Source organism: Pollicipes pollicipes, unplaced genomic scaffold (genome assembly GCF_011947565.3).
Source record: "Pollicipes pollicipes isolate AB1234 unplaced genomic scaffold, Ppol_2.1 Scaffold_1637;HRSCAF=1922_pilon_pilon_pilon, whole genome shotgun sequence".
NCBI lineage: Eukaryota > Metazoa > Arthropoda > Thecostraca > Pollicipedomorpha > Pollicipedidae > Pollicipes > Pollicipes pollicipes.
In genome coordinates, this window is record NW_023595970.1 from 8,295 (window position 1) to 27,008 (window position 18,714).

The window sequence follows — 18,714 nt, forward strand, 5'->3', positions numbered from 1 at the left end:
TCATCTCGTGCGTGACAGTTTGTGCCCTGTGTCCTTTTCGACCCCCACGTTCGCCTTCCCACTGCGTGCCTCGCCCGTCTGTTCCCTGTCCCGCAGCCCCCACCTATTGTCATTGTAACGCCCCACCTCTGAGACCCGTTCTTCATCTTTCTAGACGAAATCTGAGACTCCAGGAGTGATGTGCGCAACAAGTGACGCCTCGTTCCCTTGGCGTAGCGCGCGATGCCCTAACCGTCCTCCATCCGTGCTGTGTCCCCCTGTCGCTTGTGTAACGTGCCTCCGCTGTCGCTCCAGACGTGACGTGTGTAACGTCCCTCTGCTGTCTCTCCAGACGCGCCGTGTGTAACGTCCCTCTGCTGTCCCTCCAGACGCGCCGTGTGTAATGTCCGTTCGCTGTCGCTCCAGACGCGCCGTGTGTAACGTCCCCCTGCTGTCGCTCCAGGGGTGACGTGTGTAATGTCCCTCTGCTGTCGCTCCAGACGCGCCGTGTGTAATGTCCCTCTGCTGTCGTTCCAGACGCGCCGTGTGTAATGTCCCTCCGTTGTCGCTCCAGACGCGCCGTGTGTAATGTCCCTTTGCCGTCTCTCCAGACGCGCCGTGTGTAACGTTCGTTCGCTGTCGCTTCCGACGCGTCGTGTGTAATGTCCCTCTGCTGTCGCTCCAGGGGTGACGTGTGTGAACCACCCGCTGCCCCGGACCGGCGCATTCACACTGGAGGAGGAGATCCGCCAGGGCACCGACATTCTGATCGCGCTGTTCGTGCTGGTGGCGCTGAGCTTCGTGCCGGCCTCGCTGGTGCTGGCGCTGGTCACAGAGCAGCGCCAGCGCAGCAAACACTTGCAGCGGCTGTGCGGCCTCGATCGGACCGTTTACTGGCTGGCCAACTACTGCTGGGATCTGGTGAGTCGCCAGTCGCCAGCAAATGCCGCTAAGGCGTAGCGAGCCACTGTGTGCTGCGGAGTGTCCTGCGGACGTGAGTCACGAGGTCCTGCTGACTGCTATTGGGACCTGGTGAGTCATTAGGCTCTGCCAACCATCATTAGAACCGGTTGAGTCATTGCCTGCTGGCAGCAGTGAATAGCTACTTTGAGAGATGGGTGAAATCCCTTGATTACCGCGGTAACCGCCTGTGTTATATCGGCATCGGCCGCGCGCTGGTCCCTCTCCGGTGCGCCAGCAGCGCTTTGTGTCGCGCTTAGTCGTCTGATACCTGACTCACCGCGCCCGGCCGGGCACGCTCTCCGGCTGCCTCGGCCGCCGCCCGCCGGGCACGCTGACGGCTGCCTCGGCCGCCGCCCGCCGGGCACGGTCTCCGGCTGCCTCGGCCGCCGCCCGCTGGGCACGCTGTCCGGCTGCCTCGGCCGCCGCCTGCCGGGCACGCTCTCCGGCTGCCTCGGCCGCCGCCTGCCGCCGGGGCCGTCTGGTGCGAGACCTCCACAGGGTGGGGCCCCCGCTCAGCCGTGTGTCAGAGAGCGTGGCGCGACACGTGCCCCCCCCCCCCCCCCCACTGGCGCTGCCTGAAGGTCCGGGGGGTGGGGGAGGGGGTCTGGCGGGAGCGCGTGTCAGTGACAGGTCGGCCTCGTGGTTCTCTGACGGCTGTGTTCCGGGCTGGCGAGCGAGGGGCCGTCACAGAGCGGCAGAGTGACGTGCGCCTCTGGTCTTTGGCAACCGGTTCGGCAAATGCTGGGGGGTGGGGGAGGGGGGGGAAGCTAGCGGGGGTGTGCGGGAGGGGAGGGAGGTTGCGCCGCCGGTCGCCAGACCCTCCCCTGACACGTGTCGGTTGTCAGCTGACCTGGGATCATACCTGGGGTCCAGTTGTTGTCTCCTCTGACCTCGGTACGTCCCCGTGCGTGCTCGTCAGGTCAACTGCAGCGTGCCGTCGGCCGCCTGCCTGCTGATTATAGCGGCCTTCAACGATCCGGCCTACACGTCCGGTTCGAACCTGGCGGCCGTCACGCTGCTCGTCTTCTTCTACGGGTCAGTGTGGCGAGCGAGCGAGGTCAGCCACTGGACCCCGGTCTGGTGCTGGCCCAGTCTGAGATGTCCACACTGGTCTCGGGCTGCTCCTTTTAAAGCTGCGTGGTCTAACGGCGAGGGCTTTGGAACGCTAGCTCAATGCCTTACGCATGTCGCGTGGAGCACGCGGAGGTAATTGTGAATACCGTGATTCAGATAAGGCGTTTAATTGATAGCCCACTGCGCCACATCGCATGTCTTGGATGACTTGTTATTAATCCATATGGCAAGAGGTTGTGACAAACTGAACGGAAAATGTAATTCCCGGCCGAGGACGGCACTGGGTGCGGTGTCCCTAACTTAAGCACTAAACGCGCTCTGCGCACACACGTCAGGAGGAACGGGAACGGCCCTGAAGACATGTTAGCCTCTAACATTGGTCTCAGAATTTGGACAGGTCGAGCCGCTGTATGCGCGGCGATCTGCAGCTAACCACCGGGTTCAGGCCATGGAAGTTGATGGGCTTGATGAAGGCCAGCGGCTGGACGGCGTCAAAGCCACGTCCCACGTTGTCGCACAGCAAGCGAGCCCAGCTGGCCTTGCGTATCTCGCGCAGCTGAGCGGTGGTGAAGCTGCCCCGCTGGCCGGCCTGGTCGTAGAAGAAACGGTCGCCATAGCGGGCGCGCAGGAACTGGTCGGTGATCAGACAGCGCGCCGTGGGGCCGACTAGCGCACCGGGCGCCGGCCGCTCCGTGTTGATGCCGACAAACAGGTCGATGTCGCGCCAGTGGTGATAGCTGCGCTTCAGACGCGCCACGTCCTGGGCCGTCAGCAGCGTCAGCAGATGGGACCAGTCGGAGATTTGGATGTTGTGACAGCGGGCCGCCACCGTGGCGTAGGTGGGGATGCCGTGGTCGCGACCCCGGTGAATGTTGAGCGCCATCAGGTCCAGGCCGACGGGGCCCACTTTGAACAGGTTGCCGTGGATGGCTCGCTCGAACCTGCGGTCGTACGTCTGTGGCTGCTGGCGCGTGAGGCCACGCGCCATCTCCGCGAAGACTTTGGACACCACCAGCGAGTCCGGCTGGAAGAAGTTGTCGGTGAGCTGGAGCCGGCGGTTGATGGAGCCGATCCTGGAGACCAGATCGATCACGCCCTGCACCATCGAGTGCAGCCGGAAGCCGGCCGCCGAGAACTCATTGCTGACGTCGGGGTTGAGGGACGGGACGTAGGCGTTCGGCTGGTAGCCGGTCAGACCGACCGAGTGCGCGTACGCGAAACCGACGATGCTTGGCAGCCACTCGTGGTAGGCGATGTGCTGCCACTGGCCGATCACGATCCGGCGCGCCTCCTGGTACAGAGTCTCGTCGGTCCATCTGTGGTGTTTCGCCAGCTCACGCGCCACGCGGTTGTGCTCGCGCACAAACACCGTGTGGAACAGCGTGAGCAGCGTGTTCTCGTTGACGCGCTCGTCTCCGGCGATGAAGCAGACGCGGCCGGTGCAGTTGGTGGCCGGCTGGGGTATCTCGCGCGGCAGCAGGTTGCCGGCGCTCGTCTTCAACAGGCCGGCCTTGAAGGCCCGCAGCTCGTGGGCCTTCTCGTCCGTGGTGCCGTACACCTGCGAGCAGTCCATCCAGCCGGTGAGCTCGTTGATCTGCGTGGCTGGCCGCGGCCGACACAGCGGGTCGGGCGCCGGGATGCTGCGCACGAAGTTCATGCAGCGGATCTTGTACTGTTTGTAGAAGGGGTCGGAGGCGGGCACGGAGATGGGCAGACACTGCGGATGCTTGAGGCTGGCCGGCAGCTCGAGGCCATTGTTGTCACAGCACTCGATCGGCGACAGTTTGCCGTCGGGTCCCTCGCGCTGGAAGATGGGCGAGATGGACAGGTCGTGGTCCATGAACTGGCCGAAAGTCACCACGGACATGGTGAAGATCGGCGCCGGGTTGTTGTCCACGTTGAACACCGCCGCGCTGACCTTTCGGGACGACTTGAGCGGGCCGCCGGCCGCCGACAGGCTGCGGGCCGCGAACACGCCGTCGTCGTACGTGCTGTCGAAGAGGCGCCGCAGCCCGCGGAAGTGGCTGCCCCATCGCGGTTGACCCAGGTTATTGCACTGGCCGTTGATGGTGCGGTACTTGGCCGAGGAGGAGCAGCTGATGGCCGGCTCCGGAGTGCAGTCGGGGACGCGCTGCGTTTGGGGGGGCGGGCGTCGTAAACGGCCGGAACACGTCTTGGAAGTTGAACCGGTTTGTTTGACCGTCGTTGAGGAAAAAGCTGCGGCTGCGAGGTGGGCGGGCGCTGGGGCTGACGCCGGCCGCTGTCGGTGCGCGCCTCGCCCTGGCCTGTACCTGCTGCAGCGCCCGCAGCGCGGCGCCGCCTCGCCGCTGAGAGCGCGAGGAGGTGCGCGCGTTCAGGAAATTGACGCGTGTCGTGCCGCTAGCCGGCGTGCGGGCGGCCGGCGCCGGCGCCACCGTCGAGAATGACACGCGCGGCCCCGCGGCGGCGGCGGCGGGCCGCGTCCCGTCGGGCCTGAAGAACGTCGGCCGGGAAGCCGCCGCCGCCGCGCTGGGCCGGATCGGGCCCGTGTCGGCCGTGTCCAGGTCGAACGCCTGCAGGAAGCGGCGCGCACCCTCCGGCAGCGAGGCCCCGTCCAGCGCCGAGCGGCCCGACCCCACGTTAGCCGGGAGCAGTGTCTGGCTGTGCAGCGACGGCGCCGAGAACGAGAACGCCGACCGGGCGCCGTTGGCGGAGCCCGGAGGCGCGAGGAAGGGACAGCAGACGCCCGGCCCACCGGACGGCAGCCTGCAGTGCCGCGGCCGCGAGGCCAGCGCCCCCGGGCAGGAGACGGGGTCTACGCAGCGGCAGGACGCCGCGCGGCCGACGGCGCACAGCGCCGCCGTCAGGCAGAGCAGCCAGCGCGCCATAGCTGAGCGGGGGACGGAGGCGGGCGGCAGGGCGGGCTCCTGGAGCTGCTCGCAGCTCGTGGCTCGCCGGTTGGCGGCGGACTGGCCGGTCCCGGTTGGTCGCCATGACACGTCACCTGCGGTGTGTGGGCGGCGGCTGGTCAGAGGTGGCAGCTCGGCCGCTGGCAGGCGTGTTTTGACATTTGGGACTCAAAGGCCGATGAACAAAAGCGGGCCGGCGCGTGACTGCTTTGTCGGTAGGACGTCAGTTGAGCGCAAGGCCTGCTTGTTCTCGACAGTTTGGGCTCTCGGCAGCATTGTAGGCCGTGCTGTGCCAGCACAGTCACTTACATCAGAGAGATGCAGTGGATTGCATCAGCATACTAGTGCATCAGGAAACAATAACGCCGTGCTTTAACGCCCCGCCAAAAAGCGTATTGCCTGTTGCACGCCATGACTTAACACGGCATCGATGGCACAAGCCCTGACCGAGGTTCTCATCTGCTTTCAAAGCTGTCAACATTGCCTGCCGTGTTTGGCTGGTTGGGCCGGCGCCAGCCTGTACCTCTGACCTGGTGTGTGACCGAACCCCCGCCCCAGGTGGTCGATGACGCCTCTGATGTACCCGGCGTCGTTCCTGTTCCGCGAGCCGGGCTCGGCCTACATCGCCGTGGTTATGTTCAACCTGTTCCTGGGCGCCGCCGCGCTGCTCACCACCTCCTTGTTCGAGAGTATCGAGGACCAGCAGGTCAGAAGGGTCACAAGGGTCACAGTGGCCACATCGGCGGGTCAGGTTGTGGCTCTGGTGATGGGGAAGGCAGCGGCGCCTCTCGTGTGGGCTAGACTGAGGGACGCGTGGGAAGGACGGGGCCAGACCTTGTTTCCTTTGTCGACTGAGAAGGCTGGGAGGGTGCTCAGATCCGTCCCCTTAAATGCATTTTTGGGCCTCGCGGCTGAGAGGCCCGGCAGTGCTCGGGCTCGGTCGGCGGATGCAAGTGCCAGCCTCTGAGAGTGGGGAGTGTAGGATTAGGCTCAGTTGTAGTGGAGCGATGTATCGTTATCCGTGTGAAGATGTCACTTCAAGTAAGCTTGCCCGGCTCAGACACTGCAGTTTGATGTGTCTGTGTTTTGGAGTTCCTATGTGCTCGTCTTTTTGAACCTGCATTTGCTGAACGTGATTGATTGGTGGAATACACTGGCACTGCTTGTACAGGTTTGCACATTTCTATCGCGCAGTTTGCTGGGTTACGGGCCAGAGCACTGGCTAGACAGGATTGTGGAGATGTCTGGCCGCACAGTACATCAATCTGACAACGTGGACAGCATGACTTAAGGGTTGGTGGGTAATCTACTGCGGGCCATTCAGTTGCGTTTCATTGCGATTGGGGCCAAGGACGTGCCAATCAGCAGAATATCAGCGCCGTGCGCTGGGACCAGCCGGACCAGCACCGCCAGCCAGCGGCGCTGGGTGCTGATGACACGGGCCGCCCTGACGTATGACTGCCTGTGTCCTCTTCAGGCGGTCAATGCGATGAAGTCCGTCTTCCTGGTGCTGCCGAACTACTGTCTAGGTCGTGGCCTGCTCGAGATTGCCTACAATCAATACCATAACGACTTCCTGGTGAAGACAGGTACTTTGTTGTTATTGCTGTGTGCATGGTGCATTTTGTGCGCTGTGCAAGGCTTATTTTCTGGCAAGCTCGGTCTACGTGGAGTCGTATTTTTGCGTAAGCGTGCCCGACTGTCGCCATGCCTTACCCTCAAGTGGTTACATCACGCAGTCCAGTATGAGCAACTTTTTAGCTCAGAGACGCCCCGCTGCGATGCTGGTTGGCCGTGCGCGGGTGGTGCTCGCGTCGCGCCCGTGTCCTGCCCGTCCGCCCGCCGGCCGCCTGGGCCGGCGTCCTGACCTCCTCTTCTTCCCCCGCCGTCCAGGCAAGACGGCTCGGATCTTGTCGCCGCTCTCCATGGGGCTGTCGCTGCGTTACGTGACAGCCATGGCTGTGACGGCGGCCGTGGGCGTGGCCGTGACGCTGCTGCTGGAGCTGCGGCCGCTGCGCTGGCGCCGCCGCAGGTAGGCGCTCCGACCGGCGGCTGAGGAGCGGCCAGCGGCGGCCGCCGCTCCCACCGGCCGGGTGTGTCAGCGGCGGCCGCTGTGCTGGCGCCGCCGCAGGTAGGCGCTCCGACCGACGGCTGAGGAGCGGCCAGCGGCGGCCGCCGCTCCCACCGGCCGGGTGTGTCAGCTGCGGGCCGCTGTATTGGCGCCGCCGCAGGTAGGCGCTCCGACCGACGGCTGAGGACCGGCCAGCGGCGGCCGCCGCTCCCACCGGCCGGGCGTGCCAGCGGCGGCACAGACAACTGTGTCATCTCGCTGGTCAAGCAGTTCAGGGATATGTTGGGGATGTTGTCCGGACGTTATCTTTCTGTTGGCGCTTCTCTTACTTGACCCATTTGGCTTTCAATGCAGCTGTTATTAAGGGTAGTGCCCCAAGTGTCAGCTGACATAAAACGGACACATCGAACGTTAGACAGACTCCCACCTGAAAGCAGGCTGATCGCGGTGACCTGGATACATTGCATATTGAACATCAGCCGGCGTCGGCCGTCTGTCTGTCCCGCTGTCTTCGCATGGCACACCGTGACACATGGCGTCCGTCTCCACCGCCAGAGGGCTGTCGTCGCCGCCGGCCGAGGAGCCGCTGGAGCCGGAGGACCGGGACGTGGCGGCCGAGCGGCGTCGTGTTGTCGGTGGCGCCGCCGACGGCGACGTGCTGAAGCTCGACCGGCTGACCAAGGTGTACCGCGGCGCCGGCACAGCCGTGGACCAGCTCTGCTTCGGCGTCGCCCCGGGCGAGGTGGGAGGACGGGCAGCGGGCGGTCGCCGGCACAGCCGTGGACCAGCTCTGCTTCGGCGTCGCCCCGGGCGAGGTGGGGGGACGGGCAGCGGACGGTCGCCGGCACAGCCGTGGACCAGCTCTGCTTCGGCGTCGTCCCGGGCGAGGTGGGGGGACGGGCAGCGGGCGGTCGCCGGCCGGCCGTGGTCAGGCGTTCGCGTGGATGTTTGCCCAAGATCAGTGTGGCGAACACGTGTCGCTTCTGCTCCTCTTTACGGAGGCTCGCAGATGGAGGTGTTGTTTGCCTCACGGCAGTTTTGGCGAAGACGAAGTTAGATAGGGAGAGCATGTGCAGGGATTTCGACGTATTAAGTTGGTGGCACGCTTCGCAGTTTTCATGTATCACTCGGGCTGTCACCAGCAGAGCTTGGCCAGGATTTCATTGAGGCAGGGGTCCGGAGCTCGGTGAATACGCACCACGCCTATTTCTAGTTTCTATCGGAATCCCGCTGTGGTGAAAAACGAAAAACCGGGTCCAAGGTGCCTCTTCCCCGAAACCCCTCCCCCTTTGGCTGTTGCTCTGGTAGCCAGGATTCAGTGCTTAGTGGTAACTGGTAAAGTTTAGAACAGGGTTATGCCATCGGATCTTTGGATGGAAAATTTGGTGACTCAGGTGGAGGCCAAACCGGGCTCTGGGCCTGCAAACTATAACGAAGTATTTGGACGCCAGACCGTTAAATCAGTAAGCACTTTGGCCGCCCCCAGGGGAGAGAAATGAGGGGTAGGGGTAGACGGGTGCAGGCATTGAACCCGGTCGCAGTGCCCGCCCCATCTGTACTGGGGTTGGAAATGGGGGATGGGCTTGGAGAGGTCGCCACCCTCCGTCCCAACCTCGGACGAGCTTATAAGTGAGTGAATGCTGTTGCATGGTCGAAATTATGAAAATTATAGTTCCTTTCATCTCCACCTTCTGCCATCTTTGGCAGCATTTCCACGTCCTGTTACTTCTGTATCACTGATTTGTATTGCCGTAGCGAAGCTGTAAATGCTTCAGTTGTTACCAACCCGTGTGACAGGTAGCGCTGCCGTTGCAGTGTTTCGGGCTGCTGGGCGTCAACGGCGCGGGAAAAACGTCCACCTTCCGTATGCTGACGGGTGACAAGTCGGTGACATCTGGCGACGCATTGGTTAAGCTACAGTGCGGCGATCACTCGCGAGATGTCAGCCTTCGCCAGGAGCTGGACACGGCGCTGAGCGAGATGGGCTACTGTCCGCAGCACGACGCGCTCCATGGAGAGATGACCGTCTCTGAACACCTCACCGTCTACGCCATGTGGGTAACAGAGGCCGCACCGTGACGAGGATGAAAGTCGACCTGTCGCGATGTCCATGAATGTTGGCATTCTCTCAGGTTCTAAGAAAAGCTTTCTGTGTTTTTGCTCTAGATCAGTCTCCTTGCCCCTGTTGTGCTAGGCGTGTGCATTCCATGCGGCAAGGCCTTGGTATAAAAATGCGAAGGCTTATGGTCTTCCGTCACTCGTCCAGAAGTCAACACTGACCTCTGATCCAATGCCCCTGCTACTAGCCCTTCCTCGATGGATCCCGCCCCTGGATGTCTGGCCTGACCCGTGACCTGCTGTGACCGTCGGCAGGATCCGCGGCGTGCCCCCAGCCCGGCTGCGGTTGGAGGTGGACCGCCTGCTCCGGCAGCTGGGCCTGGTCGTGTACGCCCGGCGGCCGGCCGCCGTCCTCAGCGGCGGCAACAAGCGCAAGCTGTCCACGGCCCTGGCTCTGGTGGGCGCGCCGCGGCTGGTGCTGCTGGTCAGTGGCGGAGGCTGCCCTCCGGTCGGCCCGTCCAGCGATCGGCAAACGCGGCGTTGGTATTCATTGCGCCCTGAAGTCCGCGGTCGTCATCGTCTTCGTCATCACGTCATCCAGGCGTGGCGATACGTCCAGCTTCAGCCTGCAGTCCTTACGTGACTGGCGGCCGGCGTGTTTGACGATATCTCCGTGTCACCATGTCCAGAAGTCCGCCGCTCCTGGTGGCTGCTGCGGATGACCCCGTCCAGCGCTCGTTTTGCCGCGCCTCCATCCCACGTGATGCTGCGCGTCGCGTGACCCGGTGTCGCCGCCTCCGCAGGACGAGCCGACCACGGGCATGGACCCGGCGTCGCGTCGCTACCCTCTGGGAGCTGGTGCGCCGGCTGGTGGCGGCCGGCCGCTCCGTGCTGCTCACCTCCCACAGCATGGAGGAGTGTGAGGCCCTCTGTACCCGGCTGGCCGTCATGGTGAACGGCCGACTGCGCTGCCTCGGCAGTCCGCAGCACCTGCGCAACAGGTCAGACACTGGGACGGCGGGACAGGTCAGACACTGGGACGGCGGGACAGGTCAGACACTGGGACGGCGGGACAGGTCGCACTCTGAGGCGGCAGGACAGGTCAGACACTGGGGCGGCGGGACAGGTCAGACACTGGGACGGCGGGACAGGTCAGACACTGGGACGGCGGGACAGGTCAGACACTGGGACGGCGGGACAGGTCAGACACTGGGACGGCGGGACAGGTCAGACACTGGGACGGCGGGACAGGTCAGACACTGAGGCGGCGGGACAGGTCAGACACTGGGGTGGCGGGACAAGGTCAGACACGGGGACGGCGGGACAGGTCAGACACTGGGGCCGCAGGACAGGCCAGACACTGGGGCGGTGGGACAGGTCAGACACTGGGGCAGCAGGACAGGCTAGACACTGGGGCGGCGGGACAGGTCAGGCACTGGGGCGGCGGGACAGGCTAGACACTGGGGCGGCGGGACAGGTTCAGACACTGGGGCGGCGGGACAGGTCAGACCACTGGGGCGGTGAGACAGGTCAGACACTGAGGCGGTGAGACAGGTCAGACACTGACGCGGCGGGACAGGTCAGACACTGACGCGGCGGGACAGGTCGCACTCTGAGGCGGCGGGACAGGTCAGACACGGGGGCGGCGGGACAGGTCAGACACTGAGGCGGTGAGATGTCTGGGTTTAAGGTCAGACCGCGGTGACAGGGTCTCGGTGACGGGTCATGCCGATGAAAGTCAGCCAGTGGCACTTAAAGAAGTGTCGAGGGCAAGCACGGGCGCCGGAGCAGAATCCTGAGAGTTCACTGAGCTCGATGAGCTGAAATGCAAATCAACGCCTTGCGGTCTTACGAATTGGCGCAGTTGATCACCTCGCGTTGGTATTGTTGTTGGCATGTTGTGCCATAAGCGGTCAGGGGCGCTGACACCAGTTGTCAGAGAGCATATGCTCGGCAGTCCGTGGTCCGAATTCCCGCCCCATCGCCAGGGGACCCCGCTCGGTGCCGTGTCGCTCTGTCGGACGTGACACCCGGCGCCGGCCCCCTCCAGGTTCGGCGACGGCTACACGGTCACGATCCGCAGCGGCGAGGCTGACCCGGACGCCGTCGACCGGCGCGTCAAGGCCTGTCTGCCGTTCTCGCGGCTCAAGGTGGGTGGTCCGCCGCCCTCGCGAGACATGGCGACGACCGGCCGGCTCCTGCGCCGATGTTTGTCCCCTCAGCTGGATGTTCGGACCCTGGTGTTCGCTTAGCTGAAGTGATGAGAGCGTGAGCAGTTTTACACACACACACAATTAGAGTGTGAGCAGTTTTACGTGCGGGTGCACTAACAGCTCAGTTTATCGCTGACAAAGTGACGGGTGACGTCACTGTCACGGCCTGACACCCGTGCTGACCGGCCAAGGACGGTCGCCCGGCCAGCCTAGACCAGCCTAGAAGCACCGCCCCCGCCGCCTGATCGTCCCGTCCCCACCGCCTGGCCAGCCTAGAAGCACCGCCCCCGCGGCCTGATCGTCCCGTCCCCACCGCCCGGCCAGCCTAGAAGCACCGCCCTCGCCGACTGACATCATCCCGTTCCCACCGCCCGGCCAGCCTAGAACCACCGCCCTCACCGACTGATCGTCCCGTTCCCACCGCTCGGCTGGCCGCTGTGTTGACCGCGCCGCCGCCGCGCGCCGTCAGGAGTGCCATCTGAACGTGTGGACGTACGAGCTGGGCTCTGACGCGGCGCCACTCGGCGAGGTGCTGCGCCGGCTGGAGCGGCTGGCCGCCCAGCTGCGCATTGACGACTACTACGTCTCGCAGAACACGCTCGACAGCGTGAGTCAGCGCGTCGCGGCGCGCCGGCCGCGGCGTGAGGTGGCGGGTGACGGGGGGGGGGGGGGGGGGGGGGGGGGCGGGTGTCGCGGGCGGCGGACCCGGCCGCCCCACGGACGTCTCGAGGCCGCCGACGCGCCGGTGGCGGCCGTGTGAGGCAGCACGACGGCGCGATCTGCGCCGTCGTGCCGGCAGAACCTGACCTGCGGTAGCGGGGATGTTTGCGGCTCCGGTTGGTGTGTGCTCTTGCGTCGTGCCGGCAGAACCTGACCTGCGGTAGCGGGGATGTTTGCGGCTCTAGTTGGTGCGTGCTCTTACGTCGTGCCGGTCATGCCCGCCCGCTGATGGCGTTTCACGGCGCCGTGGTGCCACTGTCTTCTCACGGACGGTGTCATGTCCCTCCGCCCGCCCTGCCGCCGCTGACCCCGCCTCGGCGGCCACCGTCAGGTGTTCGTCAGTCTGGCCCGACACCAGAGCGAGTGTCCAGGCCCGGAGGAGAGGCTGGTGGCGCCCGGTGAGCCTCTCGATGACCGGGTCGTCTGCAAAGACCTCGAGCCGCCGCCCGCCCCGAGACTGCTGACAGTCCGACTGTGACGTCACAAGGGCTCCGGGAAGGTCTTTGGGTGACGTCACTGGATAAGAAGACGGACAAACGTCAACCAGCGGTCTGAGACCGTTTGTTGGGTCGCCGAGCAGCCAGTCTATGGCGCCACAATGCAGTGGCCTTTTTTCGTAGCATGTTAGGAGTAGCCTGGGGCCTGTCAACATATGGTGCTGGCATCGCCTCCTTAGACTGGCAAACGCGTATGGGCTTCGCTACACGCTTTACGGTTGTGATGTTTTCGTCATATCTATCGAACGGTTCAACCAAAGTGACGGGCTTTACTTTCTTGCTGTTTGGTGTCGGTGCGTCTCGAATATCAATATAGGCATTTGAGAACAGAGTCGTTGCAAAAAACGCCCGGTGTGCCACACGTCTGTCTGTGTGGGGATACGGCTGGATATGTTGAGGTCGCTCACCGCGGGCATCAGAGCAGCGGGGCGGGCGGCGCGTGACGGCGCCGGCTCCCCGCGTGCGGCGCTGCGAGGCCTGCGTGGCCGGCCGGTCCCGAGGGCCGCCGCCCACCGGACTGGCCGGCTCCTGTCGAGAATGTCTCATTCGTGGGGGTAGGAGGGCGGCGCACTGAGCGGTACGGCGGTGTCTTCTCTTTGCAGTGACTTAGACTGCAACACTCTAGATAGGGGCCATCACACGCGTCACATGATCCTTCACGCTTCGATTCATTGTCAGGGACCAGTTATACATAATGATATCGATTTATTTGGTCTGTGCGTGTGCATGCATGGGATGTAAGTCGTATGCATTACGCCTATATACATATATGTATATAAATATATTGTGCAATGCATATATATATATATATATATATATATATATATATATATATATATATATATATATATATATATATATATATATATATATATATATATATATATATACATACATATATATATATACATATATATATATATATATATATATATATATATATATATATATATATATAGTTTGTCACTATTGTATTGACTATTGTTATGCTCGTTTACACCGCAGGTCTTCCTGCTCTCCATTGTAACAATACGTGCTCCCGTCAGTCGTCTCTGTTGCTTAATCATCGTGAATACATGGCTGTCCGACTGGATGCGTTTCGTCACGTTCCGGCCTGCGGTGACGCTCGATGTGTGCTCCTTGCCCCCCCCCCCCTCCCCTCCCCCTCGCTGTCCCGCATCTCACGCGCGGCGGGGGATGGCTGTACATGCGGGCGCGGTGTGACGAGTAGTTTGCACGCCTACGTGACTGCAGAGGAACGCGCAGGTCTTCCACGCATCAGTCATGCCGTTGAGCCGAGCATCGCGTGAAGCGCTCGGTCCTCTCCACGCGCGCATTCTGCGTGCGCTTCCATGCGGCTGCCCGGCGCTGACGTGGCTTCCCCTGGCTGGATTGACAGTGCCCCCCCCCCCTTCCCGCGGGTCCGCCCCCTGAGCGCAGCTCGTCTCATGGCGCTGTACGGCCGACGCGACGGACAGAGCCCACCCCGCCTGCCCTCGCGCCATCGTAGGGTCGCGACAGGTGATGTCATGGTCGGTACGCTGGCCGACGCCTCCGAAATGTCGAGCGCGCTTGTCAGCAGGGCGAGGAGACTCAGACAGGTCGACAGACTCGGACAAGCTGGTGCTGGGCTCTGGCTGAGCGAAGGGCTCATGGTTCGTGAGCTGCGCTTCGGCAGGTCGTCAGGGCACTGATGCAACGGATACGTTAATATACAATCCATTGTTTCGTTTTTTTTTCATCGTCGTTTCATTGACTGAGCTCAGTTGATAAAAGTGACCGTTATTTCGAAGCAGTGTTACAAACGACGCGATGTGAAATCACGCACGATGCGTAGCGTGGACTTGGCACGAGTGCACACGTTTTATGCGTGATCTTCAGGTACAGCTTCACGTGAATGCACCGCTCGTGAGCTATATTTGCGCTTTCAGGTGCACGTAATGGCATCCGCATGTCAAAACGGGGATTTGATCTTTACTTGTGTGGTCGAAGCCCCCATTTCCATCGCAGCCCGTGGTTGCATAGCAGGACAATGGTCACGATCTGCGCCACACACTGTCAGGCCTCTGCTTATATACACAGACGGTGTGACAGTCTTAGTCACGGACAGTGGCAAACGTCCGAACAAACAGCGCCGCGTTTCTGTCAAACCCAACCAAATCCTTGAGAGGTCCTCCGCAGAGCCGTCGGTCAGCGAGCCTGCCCAGGACTGCGCAGAGCCCCAGCCTTCACTCAAAATGTCACTGGTCGTTTGGGGAGGGGCTATTCGCATCCGCCTGCCCAAATGCCAGCGTGCCCACACGGCCGGAGCCGGCCGGCGCGCTCACAGGAGCTGCGGCTGCTCCGCCAGTGACAGCGGCGGCGGCGGCGCTCATCATGCGGCGCTGGCTGCTATGCTTTGCCGCGCTGGTGGCGCTGTGCGCCGCCGGCCGCGCGGCGCCCTGCCGCTGCGTCGAGCCCGTCTCCTGCCCGGAGGCGGTGGTCTCGCAGCTGGAGGCGTCGGCCTCGGAGCGGCGGGTCTGCCGCCTGCCGTCCGTCGGGCGGGGCGTCTGCTGTCCGGACCACTCCTCCGACGCCACGCCTTCCTTCACGCTGCCCGGGCGGCGGCAGCGGCGGCGGCGCGGCGGCGCGGCGCCCCAGAGGCGCGCCACCACTGGCGCTCGGCGCCAAGAGAGCAGGCTGCTCAGCAGCTCCCAGCTGCCGCCTGGCGCGCGCGTCTTCCTCAGCCGGTTTGCGCTCGACTACGGCGACGGCGTGGCGAAGCGCCTCCTAATCGGTGAGCGCCGCCGACTGCCCATCTTCAGCACCGAGGCACTCGTGCCAAGGTCGCGCAGCACCGTGCGCAGCCGCCGCCGCCGGCCGGTCATCCGCCCTCTATCCTCGACGTTCCTGCGGGCGGCAGGCGTGCTGAGACCGCGGCCTCGCCGGAGCCCGCGTGCGAGCGGCAGCACACATCTGTTCCACCTCAACTCGCGCACCTCTTCTGCGGCGCAGAGCACGGCGCATCAGGCGCTGCGGGCCCTGCAGCAGCTCCAGCTGCGCCGTAAGACTGCCCACCGTCGCGTCAAGCGCCAGGTCTCATCGCGGCCCCACTGCGAAGTCGAGGACATCCGAAGGCCACTGCGGACTCACGACACGGCCCCACGGTCGCCGCGCTCGCCCACGAGGCTCCCAAGGCCGCTAATGACGGGACGGAGAGTGAAACGGGAAGCTCAAAGATCACGACGAAGGAGACGAAGGTCACGGCGAAGGAGACGGAGGTCACGGCGAAGGAGACGGAGGTCACGGCGAAGGAAACGGAAGTCACGACGACGGAGACGGAGGTCACGGCGAAGGAGACAAACGTCACGGAGAAGGAAATGGAAGCCGGGGCGAAACTCAAATAGAACTTCAAGGAGGCGGCGGCGCAGATCGCCACGCCCGCAGCGGGTCACACAGCGGCGCAGGTCACTGATTGCCGGCCGTGGACCGTTCACCTTCTGCAAGCCGCAGAGCCCACGGAGACCTTCTCCGACGCGGCTCAGCCGTCTGGAGAGGCGCCCGGCGCAGCGCGTGCCCAACTGTACTCCGGAGCCGGCGATCCGCTGCTCCACCTCGGCCAAGTACCGCACCATCAACGGCCAGTGCAACAACCTGCGCCATCCGCGCTGGGGCAGTCACTTCCGCGGGCTGCGGCGCCTCTTCGACAGCACGTACGACGACGGCGTGTTCGCAGCCCGCAGCAAGTCGGCGGCCGGCGGCCTGCTCGAGACGTCGCGAAAGATCAGTGCGGCTACACTTAGATCTGATAGCGACGCCGGCGCCGGGCACTACACCATGTCCGTGGTGACTTTCGGCCAGTTCATGGACCACGACCTGTCCATCTCGCCCCACTTTCAGCTTCAGAATCCAAACGGTACCCTGTCACCGATCGAGTGCTGCGACAAGAAAGGCCTCGAAATGCCGGCCAGCCTCAAGCATCCGCAGTGTCTTCCCATCTCCGTGCCGTCCTCCGACCCCTTCTACAAAAAGTACAAGATCCGCTGCATGAACTTCGTGCGCAGCATCCCGGCGCCCGACCCGCTGTGTCGGCCGCGGCCAGCCACGCAGATCAACGAGCTCACCGGCTGGATGGACTGCTCGCAGGTGTACGGCACCACGGACGAGAAGGCCCACGAGCTGCGGGCCTTCAAGGCCGGCCTGTTGAAGACGAGCACCGGCAATATGCTGCCGCGCGAGATACCCCAGCCGGCCACCAACTGCACCGGCCGCGTCTGCTTCATCGCCGGAGACGAGCGCGTTAACGAGAACACGCTGCTCACGCTGTTCCACACGGTGTTTGTGCGCGAGCACAACCGCGTGGCGCGTGAGCTGGCGAAACACCACAGATGGACCGACGAGACTCTGTACCAGGAGGCGCGCCGGATCGTGATCGGCCAGTGGCAGCACATCGCCTACCACGAGTGGCTGCCAAGCATCGTCGGTTTCGCGTACGCGCACTCGGTCGGTCTGACTGGGTTCCGGCCGCGCGCTTACGTGCCGTTCCTCAACCCCGACGTCAGCAATGAGTTCTCTACGGCCGGCTTCCGACTGCACTCGATGGTGCGGGGCGTAATCGAGCTGGTCTCCAAAATCGGCTCCATCAGGAAGAGGCTCAAGCTGCAGGAGAACTTCTTCCGCCCGGACTCGCTGGTGGTGTCCAACGTGTTCACGGAGATGGCACGTGGCCTCACGCGCCAGCAGCCACAAACGTTCGGTCCAACCTTCGCGAAGGCCGTCCACGGCAATCTGTTCAAAGTGGACGCCGTCGGCCTGGACCTCATGGCGCTCAACATCCAGCGGGGGTCGCGACCACGGCATCCCCACCTACGCCACGGTGGCGGCCCGCTGTCACGGCCTTCGAATATCCGGCTGGTCCGACCTGCTGTCGCTCATGACGGCGGCGGATACGGCCCGTCTGAAACGCAGCTACCGCCACTGGCGCGACATCGACCTATTTGTCGGCATCAACACGGAGCGGCCGGCGCCCGGCGCGCTGGTCGGCCCCACGACGCGCTGTCTGATCACCGACCAGTTCCTGCGCGCCCGCTATGGTGACCGCTTCTTCTACGACCAGGCCGGCCAGCGGGGCAGCTTCACCACCGCTCAGCTGCGCGAGATACGCAAGGCCAGCTGGGCTCGCTTGCTGTGCGACAACGTGGGACGTGGCTTTGACGCCGTCCAGCCACTGGCCTTCATCAAGCCCATCAATGTCCTCGGCCTGAACCCGGTGGTCAGCTGCAACTCTCGGCGCATACAGCGGCTCGACCTGTCCAAGTTCTGAGGTGGCGCGTGGCGCATGACTGTCGAGTCACGTGGCACTGTCGTCATGGCGCGACGGCTGCACGGGCATGAGTTGCCACGGTTTGTGTGCTTTGCTTTTAAAGGTTGGTAATCGAGATGTGCGTACAGATCTTCGCCTCTGCGCATGCATACTGCTTACACACCAGCTCATCGGCACGGGATCTGTTGGTTGGTTGCGTTTCCGGCGGCCTTCACCACGAGACGAGTTGTTTCGAGAAATACGGGCGCTAACCAGGCAACATTCGCCAGCAAACCTACAAAACTTCCAGTTATTGACCCTTCGTTCAAAACATTGTCGAGCTCCTTTCCCCGAATGGGAGCAACAGTTCTTTTAGGAACGGGCAATTAATTCCATTCACCGGCAAGGCAACCGAAGATCGAAACGCGCGTGACGTCGACTATCTAATAACATTGGAAGCCTCCTTTTGGAGCCAAAACCAAATCTCGGGACATGATTACAAAATCTTTATTGACAATACATTAAAACGAACATTGTAACTACTGAACCTCCCACAGGCGAGCTCGTGACATGATTACAAAATATTTATTGACAATACATTAAAACGAACATTCAAACATACTGAACATCCCACAGGCGAGAACACTAACACGGCGCCAACACTACAGGTACACAATAGGAGTAAAATACGCCAGCGCTGCCCAATGCCTCTCGTTCCGGACAGCGCGGTAAAAGCCCATGTCGTCCACACCCACACAATGGCCCTCAGCACGCCGCCGTGCCAGCGTGCCGTCCCCAGGACCATCCCAGCGGCCTCAGGCGTCGGCCGGACCAGGGAGAGCACACGCGGGGTCAGCTCCGCGCGTGACGCGTCAGACACGGCGTGAGATTACAGTACGGCTGCCTCCCCTCGCGGCCCTCGGCACAGTCCAGCTCCGGCGCGGGGCCAGCCAGACACTGCACCGACGAT

At 63.1% G+C, this 18,714-nt stretch overlaps 1 protein-coding gene and 1 pseudogene across 1 annotated transcript; one reads left to right on the top strand and one right to left on the bottom strand.

Moving 5' to 3' along the window:
* Window positions 1-2,071: 2,071 nt before the first annotated feature.
* On the bottom strand, window positions 2,072-4,364 carry LOC119095503 (peroxidase-like). Its single transcript, XM_037218347.1, has one exon. The coding sequence runs from the start codon at window positions 3,881-3,883 to the stop codon at window positions 2,399-2,401; it is 1,485 nt and encodes a 494-aa protein (XP_037074242.1). The 5' UTR covers window positions 3,884-4,364; the 3' UTR covers window positions 2,072-2,398.
* Window positions 4,365-15,052: 10,688 nt separating this feature from the next.
* LOC119095488 (peroxidase-like) lies at window positions 15,053-18,280 on the top strand (annotated as a pseudogene).
* Window positions 18,281-18,714: the final 434 nt, after the last annotated feature.